We start from the raw sequence: 17,488 nt of genomic DNA on the forward strand, positions 1-17,488 counted from the left end.
CACTTCACTGTAATGTTGACTTCTTACTTCACTGTAATAAAATGTTCTGCCCTTCCGGATGCGAGAGCGCGCACGCTTTGATGTCAGCCTCGCGATGGTCCCGGTGCACGCGCGTGTGTCTCTTGACAGGTGGGCGCGCGCGCAGCTGGTTGCTCGCTCGCGCCGCTGACTGATGGACCTGGTGTGACTCCGGATCTCTTCCGACCCTTTGGGACGAAACCGGAGGAAAACCGGGTTTTTTATCAGCGATGAGAACCGAACAGATTGAACAGGGAGAGAACTCGACCAACTCGGTGAGCGCAGAGCATGACGGGAACGTAATAAGTAACCATGAGTGTTTGCGCGAGGAACTAACGTGAACTCCAGCACTAACCCACCGACAGAATCCTGACCTGCCTTAGAAAACACCACATTTATACGTTGACTTTAATTTAACTGGATTTAAACAGGTTAAAAACACATGAAACGTTATAAGACTGTTTATTTAGGTAACACTTTAACATTCGGCTCACATAAAATTCACCAAAGTGCTTTTATTTTCATAAAATCCACATGTATGTTCCCAACGTGTTTGATGAGCAAATGAGAAAAATCCGTTTAGCTTCTCTTAATACACATTTATTCTCTAAATCACAAACACATAAATTAGCAGGAAGCTTTAGAATCAAAAGAAGTTTCAGGTATATGACCAAAACTAACCAGAGCCATATTCCATTATATACTCTACAGATTTATATATAGTTGAATATGGTCCTAATACCTTTTAATCATATGGGACCATAGCGTATATATGATGTTTTCAGGTATAGTCACATAAGGCCAAAGCTTATAACTCCCACATAACATTATATATAAGAATAGAATATAGAATGAAATATGGCTGTGATACTTCAAAAAAAATTCTACAGGCTGTAAAATATCACATGTCTGTCTCTGTGTTATACGAGGCTGTAACTTTTAAATAAATCAGTGTTGGGCTCTGTCTCCATCCGACCAGACTTCATCAATAGGGCCTTTCTAATTCCAGCCCCCCCACCCCCCCATACAACACATTAAGCCAAGTCTCTTCTGGTGCTAAAGGGTTCGGGATTCGAACTATCACTTGGACTTTGGAAATTATGAGGTGTCAAAAGAAAATCATGTGTTTGCATGTGTTTTCTGTTTGGTATTGACACAGGAAGTGTGTGTCTGTGTGTTTGTGTGTGTGTGTCATAGAGAGAGAGTTAGAGACACCCACTGCCTTTGTCACTCAGCTCTGGTGGCATGCTGAGTGGAATGATAAACAGAAGTCTGTGCTATCCATGTCAGACGCTTTAAATAGAGGCTAAGCAAGAGGGTTTCAGATAGCCCCGGGACTCCATATAAGTCTGGTCGGCTTGCTTTTGCCTGTCTGTGTGTGTGTGTATGTGTGTGTCTTTGTGTGTGTGTCAGAAAGAGACCCTGACATGTCCACCTGCTGTCGGGGGGGTGGAGGGCTTTATATAGCACCTCTCGCTCAGCAGACTTCTGTTATTTCTTTCTTGTGTCTGATAAGTCAAAACATATGACGGCCTGTGAGAGTTTGTATTTGATGACGAGTAATTGGAAAGTGTTAATACATTTCTGTTAGGTTAACAGTTTGGTCAAGGATGCACTTGTTAAATCAGCGGGGGGGGCAGTTAATTGTTCAAATCATCAAGTATTTGTATTTTTGTGAAGCAACCACGGGCAAAGTTGGCACTTGGTCTGGAAACGAGACGGCACAGATCCAAAAACACAAACACATTTTTCTTCAGTTTCTGCAGGGATCAGTCGCGTGAACCAGGAAGTGAAATCCTTCGTCATTATGTGCTTGTGTACAGGAATTAGACTGGTCCCATTGAAAAGCAAATAAATCTCCCAAAATGCCCAAACTATTGCTTTTAAAGCTGTAAATTTTCCACGGTTATTTTTTCAAGCTGCATCGTCCTGACACGTGTTTGTCCTTCAGCTACACATCCACACACACCATGATGTGTCGACACGTGTGTGCGTCAGAAGCCACGACTGAGGCCTACTTTTATCTTCAGCTCTCACATGAGTCACATTGTGTTCACATGAGTCACGGTGGACTGTGAGTCGGGGAGTTATGGACAAGATGTGGGAAAATCGACCTGTTACCTCAAGGGTTAAACCTGGGTTGCATACAGGTTCATATAGTCAGGGTTATTAGTCAATAAGCTATTATAACGGAAACCTATTGCTATTTGCAAGAAACCTGTTTCATTTGTGTTTGATTCAAACATTTGAAATGACAGATGTTAGATTAGCTGATGGACCAGACTAAAAAGTCAAAGACCATGTTAAATAAGTTTCTCTCAAACATGGTTCCTTTCATAATCACACTGATGCATGGATATATGGATATTCTGTCTCTGGATAGTGGGAGGTAGTGGAGACGCGTCATGCATTTCCAAAGCCAGTCCATCAATAGCCCAAACTCGTCATTAAACAACTGTCAGTTTTCGAGACGCGTGGCTGATCTCATGCTTGTTGTTGCCTTGTGTTTGATCTTATTCCTCAGCAGAGCGAGATGCTGATCAACCAGCTGAAGGAGATCACTGGCATCAGGGACCCACAGATTCTCTACAGAGCCTTGAAGGTAAGATGATCAAGTGTCAATAGATGTTTAACGACAACTCACGCTGCGGAGAAAAAGGAACGTCTGAACAAGCTGTCGTGACAATCCATCGCTAGAGCCACACGGGACGCTGCTCTGTAATTAATCAAAACTAAATGATTAATGTTATAAGGGCTCTCTGTTGTTGTATTCAAAGCAGGTCCACAGTGTTGAACGTATCTAGTAATGTAATACTTCATTAGTATTTTATTGCTAATTCCTCTGCAGACACTATATCTCCTTTATCATGTCCTTGTCTCATCTCTTAAAGGCCAGTCAGGGAGATGTTGGACATGCTGTGGGAATGTTAACAACACAACCTGCAGAGGTTCAGGATCCTGGGGATCCAGAGGAGTCAGGGGCCCCTGAAGAGGCCTGGGAGGGCCAAAAAGGTACAGCAAGGGCCAAAATACACTGCCACATCATTCTGATTTAATTAATATACAAATACACCCTTTAGGATTAGTCAATGATTGTTTCACACGCTTTCAAATGCTAAAGTGTTATTATACATTATTGTTCAATTCTATGTTTCGTAAAAGTTGAAAAGAATTGTCCGACACTAGATTGTTGCACGTTGTTGTGTATTTTTCTTCAGGAATTCGTAAAGATGAGCTGCAGGCGGCCATAGAGCTCAGCCTGCAGGAGTCCCGCAATGCCCAGGAGGAGGAGAGAGAATTTCACAGGTGCTTTTTCACCCTTTGCCTCTGGTTTGACTTAAGTTAGAAATTCAAACAAGTTATCGCAGGAGACAGTGGATCAAACATCTAATCGACTGAGACTTAATTATACAACCTTTGCACCGGACAGACAATGTGAATACGTCAGCCTGTGTCTAACAGAGTTGTCGGGTCTGATGTTCTGTCAGGGCTCTGGAGGCCAGTGCAGAGGAGAACGCAGCGAGAATGAAGAGGAAACGCTGTGAGGCCCAGGGCGACATGAGCAACCCCGCAGACTGGATGCGTCAGGACGACTGGCCCGTGGGCATTCGCAACGTGGGAAACACCTGCTGGTTCAGTGCCGTCATACAGGTAATACAAGTATTATAATAAAATTCATAATGCAGCTGCACAATGCACACAGAGGAAATGTTCTGTGAGGTGCACCGAGCTCCTTCTGAGTGTCCACCTGCTCCAACAGAGATAAACAGCTCCTTCATTTTGCTCTACGAACATTTATAGACTTGTTGGCCTTCCAAGTTTTCTAACTTTAGTTCTGTCAGAGGTGTCAAACCTTGTTTTCAGGTAGCAACAGACTTTTGGTCTTTTACAACCTACTAGAGCACAACCGATGCCGCTACAGATATTCTGGGATAAATATTTTAGAAACCAATTTATTAGACGATATATAAATTATAAATAAAACATTTGCAGTGATTCCCAAGATGTCTTTATCAAACCCTCATGACGAAGTATATTATAATAGTATAAATTATAAATAACTAAACATAAAAAGAAAATACAAATACACCCAAGTACATAGAGCTTCGATTGAGAAAGTAAACACAAGTTTAAGAATAAAATGTAAACATGAATTCACATCAATTTCATATCAGTGCATAAACATGAACGCTGATACTGATATATGTGTGAGGGCTTATATTGACTGATGTCCTCATGCTTTTAAAGTGACAGCACTGAATCCTAAAATCATCAACTCATAACATTATAATACAATTAAATGTCAAAAGGAAAATGAACGTATGGAAATCTTCACATCTACAGTATTTTTCCTGAGCTGCTAACTCTATTAAAAGTCCATTCCCGACTGAAGTTAGCCAGACCTATCAGGTGGCTTGGCAGAAACCGGAGCCTCATCGAGCGGCTCAGGCCGTGTGGATGATTAAAGAGCGAGGGACACGATGATGGAAGCGAGCGGAGGACTTCTGAGTCAGAGCCTGAAAAGGACGATGAGAAGACGGTGGCTATTTGTCTCTGTTGAACTCAAACATGCTTCTTCTTCGATTGAGACGTCAAAACCCTCTGAGGACGGAGGTTACTGTCTGGAAATGAGAAGATGAGGCGTTGTAGTTTGAATGCAAATTTAACTGACATCTTTGTTTACGAGTCAAACAGAGCCCGGCTCTCGATAAAGCCGTCTCCCTCAACAAAGTAATTATACTATCAGATTTAGACTGAGTGACCACATGATTCAATTGTCAGTTCATTATCCCTCTTTTATCCTTTGTGGTATAAATTACAGTAAAACTGAGATAAGCAGTAATTGAATTTCCCTCGCAAACGGGAAAATACATCATAAGTGCTCAGAGGCTCCACTCACTGACCCACATGACAAATAAGACGAGCCGACAGGTATTAATGTGTTTAGCTTATCGTGTTTTTAGTGGCGGGGCACGTGTGCAGAGCTATTATCCTTAAAACGAAATCATTTAGTTTAGTTTTAAATCTGGAAACTTGAAGAATTAAATTGTGTTTCTGAAAAGATCAGGAGCAGCAGACGCCTGATTTTGAAGCTTGGAAATTCAGGCGATATTTCTTAAAGGAGTTTTTTCAAAAGCTCCAGTGACACAATTCTCTCTCACTGTTTATTCAAGAGGTCGAAGGAAACTCTGAATGGGATTTTAATAGCAATTGGAGTAAATTTTGAATATCTCATTCAGATAATTTACTAATTTACTGATTGATAAAGTGATGAGCTCCACAGCTGAGTGCTGAAGTCAGAGGTGTAAAGCTGCACAGTCTTTAATGTGCAATACATATCTGCTCTCTTTTTAAATACCCAATTTTGTTGTATTTTTTTAGTTTTTTGTCTTTTTTACCTCTATTTAATGATATATTAGATATTTTATATATTAAATCCTTGGTTTGGATTAGCCAGGATTAATGCTCTATCAATTCCGTTGTGTTCTAGTCTCTGTTCCACCTGCCTGTGTTCCGGAGGCTGGTTCTCAACTACCATCTGTCTGAGCGTCTCCTGGAGAAGTGCAAGAGCCACTCAGTGAGTAGATCAGAACTTCTTCACACAACCTCAGCCAACAGAGGGTTGAAGCTTGAATCTCTGACTCTGTGTTTCCAGGACAAGAGGAACATCGCGTTCATGCAGGAGCTGCGTTGCCTGTTCGCCCTCATGCTCGGCTCCACCCGCCGGTTCGTGGATCCTTCTGCTGCCGTTGAGTTACTGCGCGATGCCTTCAGGAGCAGTGAGGCCCAACAGGTACAACACACACATGCTGTATTTGTCATTTACCAAGACATCTCTTCGAAACTTCCCACGTGCCGAGGCTCGAGGGTGGCTTGTTTCTCAGTGGCAGGAGGCAGGGTGCATGTCTGGCAGCTCCTTGTTATCACCTCTCGGGTATGTCAGCACCTGAGTGTTTGATCATCGGGATATTTAATCACAATATAATAAAATAAAAAATACTAAAAAATGTCTTCCCTCACATATTTTTGTTTCGGATAGATTGGAAAGATTTGCAAATTCTTAACTTCCTCTCTTGAGCTACCACTGAGACTTGGGGTTAAAGACAGTGACTAGGTTTACATGGACACCGATGTTCTGAGATTATAAAGGTCTGAATAAGACTCTGTCATGTAAACAGCATTTTCTTAAAGGTTCAGTGTGTAGAGTTTTAGTGACATCTAGTGGTGAAGCTGCATGTGGCAGCTGAACACCCCTCACCTCACCCTCCCCTTCCATCATGGGAGACAACCTGTGGTAGCTTCAGTTGTCGTAAAAACTGAAAAGGTTTAGTTTGTCCAGTCTGGGCTACTGTAAAAAGCATGGTGGCCTCTGTATAGAGCACCCACTCCCGATATATGAATAAGTATTTAAATATAAAAGCTCAGGTTTAGGGTAAAGAAAACACAATAGTGAAAACATCAGAAGATTAGATCAGATTATTTTATATTCAATTTCTATCAACAGATCCTTTTCACCTCAATCATACACACTGAATCTTTAATACCTAAATCCTAATGAGGTATTACTCAGAATAATTAATAATCTAATCAAGACGTGGAGTATAAGAAGAATATTTCCTTTCTATTGTGTTTATTCTAGGATGTAAGCGAGTTTTCCCACAAGCTGCTTGAATGGCTGGAGGACGCATTTCAACTGGCTGCCAGTGGAAAGTAAGTTCTCTGCTGATGACACCCTCATGCATGTTTCATGACTCTTCTTCATTGGATGCATGAACATAATGTCACGTTTTTCTTTTTAGCAACGCAGAGGACAAACAGAAAAACCCCATGGTCCAGCTTTTCTACGGCACCTTCGTAACTGAAAGAAAACATGAAGGTGTGGTTTGGTGGTTTCGTCGTAAGTCAATGTGAGTTTCCTTCTCAGCCACTCAGGGTTGTTGTGATTCTGTTTTCAGGTAAAACGCTGTGCAACACCGAGCAGTTCGGTCAGTATCCCCTTCAAGTCAACGGCTTCAACAACCTGGATGAATGTCTGGAAGGAGCCATGGTCGAGAGGGAGATTGAGTCACTGCACTCAGAACACAGCGTTACACCCGGTCGCGAGGTGAAACTTTGACTTTTCATCCAGTGTTTGTGAAAATGTGATTCTGTGCTCAGACGACTTTGTGTATTTTCTCTCGGTTGCAGCGATGGTTCAACAAGTTACCGCCGGTCCTGACGTTTGAATTGTCCAGATTTGAGTTCAACACTCAGCTCGGCCGTCCTGAAAAGATACACAAGAAACTGGAGTTCCCACAAATCATTTACATGGACAGGTGAGCTTCATGCAGATATTATTACATAGAGAGTAAATGTGTGTCTGAAAACAGCTTTAGAAAGTGAAAACAATCCCTGGATGTGCTCTAAAATGTACTGGGTTCTTCCCAGTTGGTTTCCCCACAACGCCATTTTAAATCATGAAAATTCTGTCCTGTAGTTTTTGATTAATCCTGCTCAACAACGCTGATTTAAAATATTACCTCATTGGCGAAGGGTAAAAATTACCCTTAGGAGTAAGTCCTGTTTTTCAAATGCTCAGTGTATTATCAATGGTGAATGGAGGATTAAAAACATGTCTGTATGAATCCTTTAACAAATATCACACACTGATCCATTATTGGTTTACAGATATCTGCACAGAAACATAGACCAGGCCCATGAGCGGAGAGGGGAGGTGAAGAAACTCAAGGAGCAACTTGCGGTCCTTCAACAGAAGCTTGAGTGGTACGTTCATCGTTAGAGCCGAGATCTTTAGACGTCGGTTCATCTGATAATTTGAATCATCTCTAATCGTCTTCATTCACAGCTACAAAAACTACGGATCCGGACCGACCAAGTATCCTCTGGCTGACATGCTGCAGTTTGTGTTGGAGTTTGCGACGACAAAGCCCACAAGTGTTTCCCCGGCCGAGGACCTGAGACTCGCTGCGTCTTCACCGACTCAGTCAAGTCCCCCGCTCGGTGAACCCACATCCAGAGAGAACGGGTGAGAACCAGAAAACTGTACAAGGCACCGGACACACAAGTATTTGATAGAACTTAGAGTATTTACAAGTTGAAATATTTTCATATTTACAGTAATAGCAATAAGATACATTTGTTTTGATTAGTTCCTTGAATCTACAGAAGACTGAATGTGTAAATCTACAGTATTATTATTATTTTATTCTTACATACACTTCATTTATATTAATATATAAGCATAAAGCAGCTCAAGTAGTGTTATAGGCAGAAAAGTGGTTAAAACAGAACAACAGGTACTTGTACTTGTATTGTACATAGTTTCTTCTATATAAAACTTAATAATTACAAACCCATGTTTCTGTTGCTCTTCAGTGAACCAGAAGACACAGATTCTTCCGAGGGCCCGGCGCCCAGCGTGTCCAGTTGCCAGCGGACCCCCATATACAAGCCCTTCACCCAGTGCAGACCCCCCCTGGACTGCCCCCCGCACCCTGCCCCACACAGCATCACCGACGAGGAGCTCCACTCTGTTAAGAGCTGCCTGCAGCGCTGGAGGACCGAAGTAGAGAATGATATCAATGGTATTCTGATGCAAATACAAACCAGCACGATTATCACGGTGCTTATTCACTTCTGATTCAGTATCATGGGCTTTGTTCTAGATATGAAAGGCATCACCTGTATCTCCTTACATCTCTGTTATTATGGCGCTTAAGATATATTCTATATATTTTATTCTTCCATGTTAACATGCGACCACAGATGGAGCAGAATGTGATCTCCGATAAAACAGCAGCGAGTTGAAGATTTGCCAAAGGCGCCTCCTTCACTGCGCTTTGTTCCAGCAGACTACCTGGTTTAAAAATACCCGATGTGTGTGAATATGTTAATAAGCGGTTAAGGCTGTGTCTCAGCAGCCTGTGACTCCCGGCCGTCCCAGGCAATAGACAACGATCAAATGTGACGTGTCGAGTTGAGTCGTATTCTTGTGCCTCGAGAGGCAGTTTGAGAAATTCACTTTCTCAAACGATATAATACGAGACAACGAGATGAGCGATATAAGATGAGGTGCGGTGCCCCGCGACTAATGTGAGATGAGATAAGGTACAAAACGATATGAGTAATGTCGGAATAGGTCATGTAATGTAATATAAGACACAAATGATATGAGAAGATGAGATGAGTAATGTAAAATAACATAAACTACGAATTGATGCAAACAAAATTTGCCGAAATATAGCCCAGAAATATGTGAAGGAATAAGATCTGCTGCTAAAGAAATGCATTTTCACTGAGCTCTATGTGTACTGTACTAATTCTCATTTATTATTTGCTGTGTGTGCGTGTTGGTGTGCGTGTGCGTGTGTCAGAGCTACAGGCCAGCATTGACAGGCTCAGTCAGAAGCTGGAGGGCATGTACACAGACAACAGTCTCTGTCAGGTGAGACCTACACTTCATCCACTCTCTCACACACAGAGAAGATGTGAAACCTGAATTTATCTCGATCTCTGTGAAGAAACAGAAAATCACGTGATGCAATAACAGTGAATCTGGTCTGTACTGGTGTCTAGGCCCCCTACAGGCTCCACGCGGTGCTGGTCCACGAGGGCCAGGCGTCGGCCGGTCACTACTGGGCCTACATCTACGACCACGCCAACCAGCGCTGGATGAAGTACAACGACGTCTGCATCACCGAGTCGTCGTGGGAGGAGCTGGAGCGCGACTCGTTCGGGGGCATGACCAACGCCAGCGCCTACTGCCTGATGTACATCGACGATAGGCTGCCCTACCTTATCACAGGTACACCGCCATGTGTCAATCAAGGGTGGGAGCTGGTGTGTGACTCGGAATATAGGTCAAATGTAGTTTTAGGAGTAAGTTAACCCTTCCTCACGTCTACCTAGAAGACACAGATGACGAGACAGGCCAGATGCTGCACGGCATGGACTCCCTGCCGCCCGTCCTCCGGCGCTACGTCCACGAAGACAACCGCTGGTTCCAGCAGGAGCTCAGCGAATGGGAGGAGCAGTTCTGCCAGACGGCCGCGCCGCAGGGAGAGACCACCGCTTCGGTCGAGATCCCAAATCCTGACGTCCATCAAACAGACGTTGAGCCAGCACCTCAGTCAGGACCCTGCACGGAGGAGGAGGAGGAGGAGGAGGAGGAGGACCAGGGAGCCGCCGAGGAGCCGGAGCCGGAAGCAGAGAAGGATCCAGAGGCCGAACCCGGAGAGAAGCCTGAAGGTCAGCTGTTAGGATAAGGAAGCCGTTTCAACATCCTGGAAGCTTTCCAGTATGAACATGTGTGTTTATTCACAGGCTCATCACTCTCTTTGACCCCAGAAGAATCAGAGTCAACACCATCACCACCACCACCACCACCACCACAGAGCCCTGGCCTCCAGCCCGACGACAGCAGCACTGCAGCCGTCACCGACACCGACGCCCCGGGGCCCGGCCCGAGCTCCACTTCAGCTGAGAAGGAGCCGCAGAGTCAGATGGTCTGTTTGCCCCTCTGTTGGATGTGGGTCAGAAATTCTAGGCCACAGAAATAATGTGTATATCTGGGTCAAGAGTCGTGTTTCACCTCTTAGCATAGCGATGGAAATCTGAAGTGGATATCAGGCCCGAGTGCAACGTCCAGATGGATTAAAGGTCACGAGTAATTACAGACATCAACTGATTTGTTGTTTTACACTCAGTCACTTGTTCAGATACGTAAATAGCATAGAATATATTAAAATAGATGAGAAACAACAACTCATCCTGGGAAATTGTTGAAGATGTCACAAGACACTTCCCTCAACAACACTCCCTGATCCACCTTCTGATCTGGATCCTGCTGAAAGACACACTGGCAACAGAACTGATCTCATCTTCCTGAATGTACGATTTGTTGTAAGTTCAAATGGCTGTAAGTAATTTAATTTAGGTAGTGACACTTGACACATTGATTGTAATTATATTTAATTATATTATTTATTTCACCTTCACTGTATAACTTTAATACTCATACCGTTCAATATTTATTCCTGCACTTCTTTTCTTTCTTTTCTTAGACCGTCGCACTGTTTGTATTGTTTGTATTGATTGTATTGTTTTGTGTTGTGATGTGTATTCTATGTAAGCACACTGAGAGCCACTTCACCATGTCAAATTCCCTGTTTGTGCAACTTACTTGGCCAATGAAACCTGATTCTGATTTATCGAACACAACATGATTCAATCGAACTCATAATAATGTGAATTTTTTAATCTTCCTCTGACAGACCCCTGACCCCGAAGCCGAGCTCAGAAACCCGACATCCCCTAACCTCCATGTGGATGAGGACGACTCAGAGGTGACGGACCTCGGCTCCAAAGCTGAAGACGAGACGGAAGCCTCCGGAGAAGCGCCTGAACAGGAAGCAGAACAGAAGGAGGAGACGCAGCAGGAGGACGTCCCTCAGGCGAGGCAGCGACAGACCGAGGACGTGGTGTCGGAGGTGGAGATCCCGAACGTGGGCCGGATCATGGTGAGGGCTGATGCTGATGGATACAATGAAGAGGTAAGGAGAGGAAGTTGTTTTTATCTGTTTATGGTAGTTAGTCATCAGTGTGCAGCCCAGTTTCTCTTTCATTTAATTTCTCTTCTCCGTTGTTTCCTCGTTTCCCAGATGATGCTGACTCCAGCTATGCAGGGAGTCATTCTGGCCATCGCCAAGGCCCGACACATTTTCGACAAGGAAGGCCCCGAGGCCGGTCTCATCAAGGTTTGATCGATTTCACAAAGTCACCCCATGATTTAACTTTGAATTTACCTCTGAAGTAAACCACTCTGCAGTTTTTAAATATGTATGTGCCTCGAAAATATACTCATTAGATATTTAATATTGCAAAAGGCTACAGTTTGATCCCTTTTCTTGAATTCTCAGCTGCAGATTTTCCTCATTAATAACCCTAAGCAAACACTGTGTTAACAATTATCAACATTATTAGCAGCCCCTGAAAGATTTCCTTCAATAAATGATAAAGACAAGAATTTCTATAAACCACAGTATTACTTTTGACCTTCATCCACTTGAATAATCTCATGATAATCTCCCATTTTATAGACCACACAGAAAGAACACATTAAACATATTAAATATAGATTTGCTCCCTTCACTTGTGTTGTAGCCCAAAGGCACAATTTGCTTGTTTGTTCGCATTTTGATGAGATTAAAATTAAATAAGTCTTCACTCGGTTAGCATGGCTGCATCAATAAAACTAGTGTTCAGTCCCTGTGTGAGGTCTATTGGTCACGATGAGACTGGATCAAATCAGATGTGTTTTCATTCTGTTTCATGTTTTTCTAATTGGAGTATTGAACATGTCCCACTGGTTCCCTCAGGCCTTCCACGAGGAGTACTGCCGCTTGTTTGAGCTCTCCCAGGAGGAGACGACGCCCCAGGAGGATCCTCGTCTGCAGCACGCTCTCGTCTACTTCTTCCAGAACAACGCACCCAAACGCATCATCGAGAGGACGCTGCTGGAGCAGTTCACCGACCGGAACCTGAGCTTCGACGAGAGGTGCACACACACAGCGAGCAAAGCCAAAATGAGTTTTTAAAAGTATTCAAACATGAGAGAACAGATAATATACTGGCTTCCTCTTGGAAGGAATTGACTACATGAAAGAAAATGTATCACAAACCCTAAAATCAAGGAGAAAAAACCTCTGTTGGACATTTAATAAAATAAATTTGGAGATTACAAGTATCAGGTGATTGAGATAAAAGATATAAGAAGATAAGATATAAGAAAATAGAATATTAAGAAAAGAAAAGTACCACAAATGTTTCGGTGACAAAAAAAACAAATAAGAAGCATCAGTGCAAAAGTAATGAATAAGTAAACATTCCATTTAGACATAAGGATATATAAAATTGTATTGTCAAATATATATAATGTAAAAAATAGTTGCACATGGTATTGCACAGATAAACATTTTTAAATAGCCTTGACAATGTACAATATCTACACGTAGCAGAGGTGAGTGACTAAAGTAAAAATGGTTTTACTCACAGCAGCAGCTCCTCACTAAAAACAAAGCTTATTCCGCCACCTAGTGTCCAGAGCAGAGACGTGCAGCTGTAGTTTGAAAGTGTCTGATCTCTCCGTGTGTTCTTCATGTGCAGGGCCATCAGCATCATGAGGGAAGCCCGGGCCAAGCTGCGCCTCATCAAGCCAGACGACATGGACATGGATGAATACTTGGTACCGTCTATCACCTGAAAGAATCAAGTGTTAAATTCTCACACTTTGCTCTGGGGGGAGGGGGGGGGGGCACTCTGGTGCCGAGAGGCAGGGTATGCGCAGAGAAAACCCACACAAACACAGAGAGAACCCGGACAAACTGGGATTCGAACCCAATAGAAGTAATAGTAGTTTCTCAGAAAGTATCTAAAGCTTTACTAGGAACTAATGGTAATGAAGCCCAGTGTCACAGGCAGATTGAGGAAGTATAAATGGGATTTATGATTTCCAGCCACATCCCTATTAGACAAATACAATTTATTTAGGTGTCTTTAAGGTTAAAAATAGAAGAATCAAGCAGCAGGAAAAGCCTGGCCTGTTCTCTAGTACAAACAGTGTACAGTGTGATGCAACGACAGGAAACCAACCCAACTGTGGCTTGTTGTGTGTTTGCTCTCTCGCAGCAGTGGCAGGACGACTACAGGCTGTTCAGGACGGTGTTTGTGTACCTGCTGACCGGCCTGGAGCACTACCAGCACGGGAAGTAGGTGTCAAATATTCACCCGACCAGTAACTGTCACATCACTTCTGCAAATTCAATATTCATTCTGTATAAAAATTAAGCGATTAAAACAACAATCTAAAGGTTTGTTTATGAAGAAGTTTAGAATGCTCTCATTTCTTGGTTCATAAAGTTCAGCTGGTCAGTCAATTTTTGGACTACAACTGTTCAGTAGCAACAACTATTTTAAATAATATTGATGTACATAAATTCATTATATGATTTAGGACTGAAAATTTACATTTACACTGTTGATGATTTACACGTATAAAAAAACCTGTGACTGGTTGTATGATACTTGTGTTGACTCACGTAAATGTGTGTGTTTGTGTGTGTGTGTGTGTGTGTTGCAGGATGCGGGAGGCTCTGAACTACCTGGCTCATGCATATGAGACCAACTCCTCTCTCCTGAAGAACGGAGAGAAACGTGGTGTGGACAAGTCGCTGATTGGGGTTTACAGGAGGAAATGTCTCACTGTGAGTCAAGCAGCTCTCACGCTCGCTGTGTGGAGCAACATCTCATCAATGTGAAGCATCAGTATCATGAGGAAAAACTTTATGAAATGAATAAAGACACCTTCTTCCTCCTCCTCCTCCTCCTCAAGGCGCTGAACGAAAGCGCCTCACGATTGTTCTGCAGCGGCGAGGAGAGCAAGGTGGAGGAGGGCGTGGCCATCATGGACGAGGCCGTGATCCCCTGTCTTCACCTGATGAGCCGGGACCTGGTTCCATCACAGGAGGATCGGGACGTCACGGAGAGCATCCGCAGCCAGTGGTGCTGCTGCCTGGGCCAGGACATGGAGGGTGAGACCAGCTGACTTAACCCATGAGCACATGGTTTCAGAAATGAACCGACAATCATCTGTTATTCCACCAAATACGCTCAAAACTGAATTTCATTTAAACACCTCCAGACCTTACGGTGGATTGTTTGTGGAATTTACTGCTGTAGGTTTCCCAACATACAGTAGTAGATTTGTAGGGATGTGGTCATCCTGCAATTGCCTTATATAACTCATATATCACATTATTATCTCTAATGCGATGGCTGGAACGGCTTTTTGGTCTGATGTCAAATGGTAGTGATGATGATGATCCTCAATGTTTCCCAGGTTTGCATCAGTTAGTTATTTTCTTTTATTTCAGAAACAATAAATTGCTGTATTGATAAATGTGAACGTTCCCCATTGCTGTTTTAAACAAACACAACTTAAACACTTAACTCAAAACAAAACCCGGAAACTACTCTCTAGCTGCTCTTCATTTGAGCTGTACTCTTCCTCTGTTTGCAGACTCACTGCAGGTGAAGTTGGGGGAGTTGCTTCCCCGGGTCCTGGACGGCGCAGCGGAGGCTGTCGTGCTCCAGGACCCCCCCAAAGTGCACGTCCACCAGGCACACGACCTGTGCAGCCGCCTGGCCGCCGTCATGGAGTCCATTCACAGCACGACGGTGGTCAGCGTGAAGTAAACGTCCCGAGTGGAACCTCCGACAACCTCCTTCTAAACGTGCACCCTCAATGCAAGCAGCACAGACGGTGGACTGATCTGTGCTGAGCGACTGTTCGGTGGAGACATTTGTGTTGTTCACATTGTCTGCTTCTTTGGCGTCGCACACAAATATTGTTTTTGATATGTTAACACATGCAAGCTGTAAGCACTCATTGGGGATTAGTAGATACGGGAAGGGGGCGGGGCTGCCACCACATGAACACACGCTCATTGCAACAGCAACTCAATTTTGTTCCACCCCAAAATCCTTTGATGCATCTGCAGCCTTGTACTGGCCAACATTTCAAATGTGCTGCAGCTCTAGAGAGGATTCTAAAGATTTACTCTGTGTAACTATCACAAACAATTATTTGTGAAACCAACCTGCTGACGTGAAACAACATGACGTCAAAACCCCACTCGTAAAAATTGACATGTTGTACTGACACTGGCTTAATTTGTTCATTTTAAAAAGTGGCAATAGTTAAGACGTTTTCTGGGATTAACTCCGCAAAATGTTTTTCTGGCGTCTACCTTTTTAATATGAAGAACTTAGCTGGAGACTGTTTGGGTCCGATACGTTCACAACAACAGGAAAACATCTGTATCATTCAGGCGGAGTAACATCTGTGTATCGCAGCCGGACGCAGGACATGACATATATATTACGTTTTTGCACATCGACATCAGCCCCTTTTGCCAAAAGCTCTTGAATCTCGTCGTCTTTCCCAGTTCACGTCTTCTGTGTGTGTGAAGCCTCTCTTTCATCCTGAGATATTTCTATTCCTCCAGTTTTGCATCTGTCTCGTGTTAGAAACATCGTCAACACATCAGCTCCTTCGCTCGCTTGCTTGCTCTGGATTTTTCCTGAAATTTTCTTGCAGTATTCTCACATGGACTGACTTTGACATTTGCCTTCTCATGTACAACCACTCTAGAGGATTTCAGGTAAATGCTCCGACTTCAGTGCGTGTCTGAAAGCATCTTCGGACAGTAACACACAACTTTGCTGGGATTGTTGATTTGTTGATTGTGTTGCTAATCAGCGTGAATGCACGATGAAGCCTCTTGATTTGTACTGCAAAGTAACAGAGTTCTGTTTGTTAGCTCTTTTTTTTTTAAATATATATTTTATATTACTTTGTATTTTTTCCAAAACAGACTCTAGAAAGTTTTACGCGTAAAGGAAAATTCAGAATCGTATTCACAGAATGCAGCGATGCATAAAAGATATTAATGTACGACTTTAAAAAACAAAGGGAGCTGGCTCAGAACACTCAGTTCATCTGTGAGCTGGAGTGTTAGCGGCTCTTCTTTGTATGACAGCACCTTGCATATACAACTGTGCCTTCTTTGAGATGTTCCTGTAACAGCTGCTGAGTCCACTCTGCCTTTTCACTTGGTGTCTGTGATGATACTCAATAAATGTTTAAATACGCCGTTTACTCCTTTGTTTTTTACTCCACAATGAGGAACTGTGTCATGGTTCTTCTGTAGATCTAAAAGAATACGGCTGGTCGATAAACAATTGTGTGAAAATGCCAATATCAAAAAATAATTAATTTTTGTATTGCTTGTATTATGAAGGAGACCAGGTTGTTTGTTATGCTGCAGCTTCCAGGGATGGGAAATGGAGCCAATGTTGAAGTGCAAAGAAAGTGCAGTTCACCAAGTGGCCACTTGAGGACGACTCCAAATTGTATCTAGTTTCATAAGGGGACTGTTGGGCCTTGACGGAGGTTTGAGCTTTAAGTAAATCTTCTTGAATAAATATATTTTCTAACATGACTCCATGTTACTGACCCCTCATATCCACAATGATCAATTTGAGCTCACGACCAACTCTCCTGCCATTTTCCTGCTCCACCTTCTAACAACTACTCTGTCTTATTTGCATTTGTTCTCACTGTTTCTTTTGCAGAGTGTGCATTATCTTAAGTGCTGGGATTCTTTGTTCTTTTCATGGCTTTATAGCTAATCTTCCCCCAATTCAGATAATCCCCTTTTTATCTGTGTGTAATGTTGCATAACAATTATGCACTATTACACTATTAAATGAAGCTTTTAGAATTATTCAGGTTTAAATGCAGATTAAAGATGCAATTATTTAGAGATTAAGAAAATAATACTGGAGATTCGGAGTCTGCACTGTGGTGGATTAACGTCTGATTATCTCTAGTTTTGCAGGATTGGTCTGA

At 43.0% G+C, this 17,488-nt stretch overlaps 1 protein-coding gene across 7 annotated transcripts; it reads left to right on the forward strand.

Annotated features, from left to right (window-relative positions):
• Positions 1-133: 133 nt before the first annotated feature.
• Positions 134-16,729, forward strand: usp28 (ubiquitin specific peptidase 28). 7 transcript variants are annotated; one of them, XM_062406485.1, is made up of 26 exons: positions 134-293; positions 2,546-2,620; positions 2,910-3,030; positions 3,237-3,324; positions 3,507-3,669; positions 5,510-5,596; positions 5,675-5,812; positions 6,659-6,729; positions 6,819-6,895; positions 6,975-7,123; positions 7,207-7,334; positions 7,687-7,782; positions 7,865-8,044; positions 8,395-8,603; positions 9,393-9,463; positions 9,595-9,823; positions 9,928-10,266; positions 10,342-10,523; positions 11,292-11,570; positions 11,679-11,774; positions 12,396-12,574; positions 13,183-13,261; positions 13,705-13,784; positions 14,156-14,279; positions 14,408-14,606; positions 15,095-16,729. In XM_062406485.1, exons 1-26 carry the CDS (start codon positions 249-251, stop codon positions 15,268-15,270), a joined length of 3,660 nt encoding a protein of 1,219 aa, XP_062262469.1. In that variant the 5' UTR covers positions 134-248; the 3' UTR covers positions 15,271-16,729. The 7 variants fall into 7 exon arrangements, with proteins under 7 accessions (XP_062262469.1, XP_062262466.1, XP_062262468.1 ...); XM_062406482.1 differs by having other exon boundaries at positions 8,395-8,601; positions 9,370-9,463; XM_062406484.1 differs by having other exon boundaries at positions 135-293; positions 2,543-2,620.
• Positions 16,730-17,488: the final 759 nt, after the last annotated feature.

This window comes from Platichthys flesus, chromosome 15, assembly GCF_949316205.1.
Source record: "Platichthys flesus chromosome 15, fPlaFle2.1, whole genome shotgun sequence".
NCBI classification, from domain to species: domain Eukaryota; kingdom Metazoa; phylum Chordata; class Actinopteri; order Pleuronectiformes; family Pleuronectidae; genus Platichthys; species Platichthys flesus.

Coding starts and splice junctions, on each gene's coding strand:
- usp28 (XM_062406481.1), top strand. CDS start 249: ATGAGAACCGAACAGATTGAACAGGGAGAGAACTCGACCAACTCG. Junction 9,464..9,594: donor CAGACAACAGTCTCTGTCAG/GTGAGACCTACA, acceptor ACTGGTGTCTAG/GCCCCCTACAGGCTCCACGC. Junction 14,280..14,407: donor ACAGGAGGAAATGTCTCACT/GTGAGTCAAGCA, acceptor CTCCTCCTCAAG/GCGCTGAACGAAAGCGCCTC.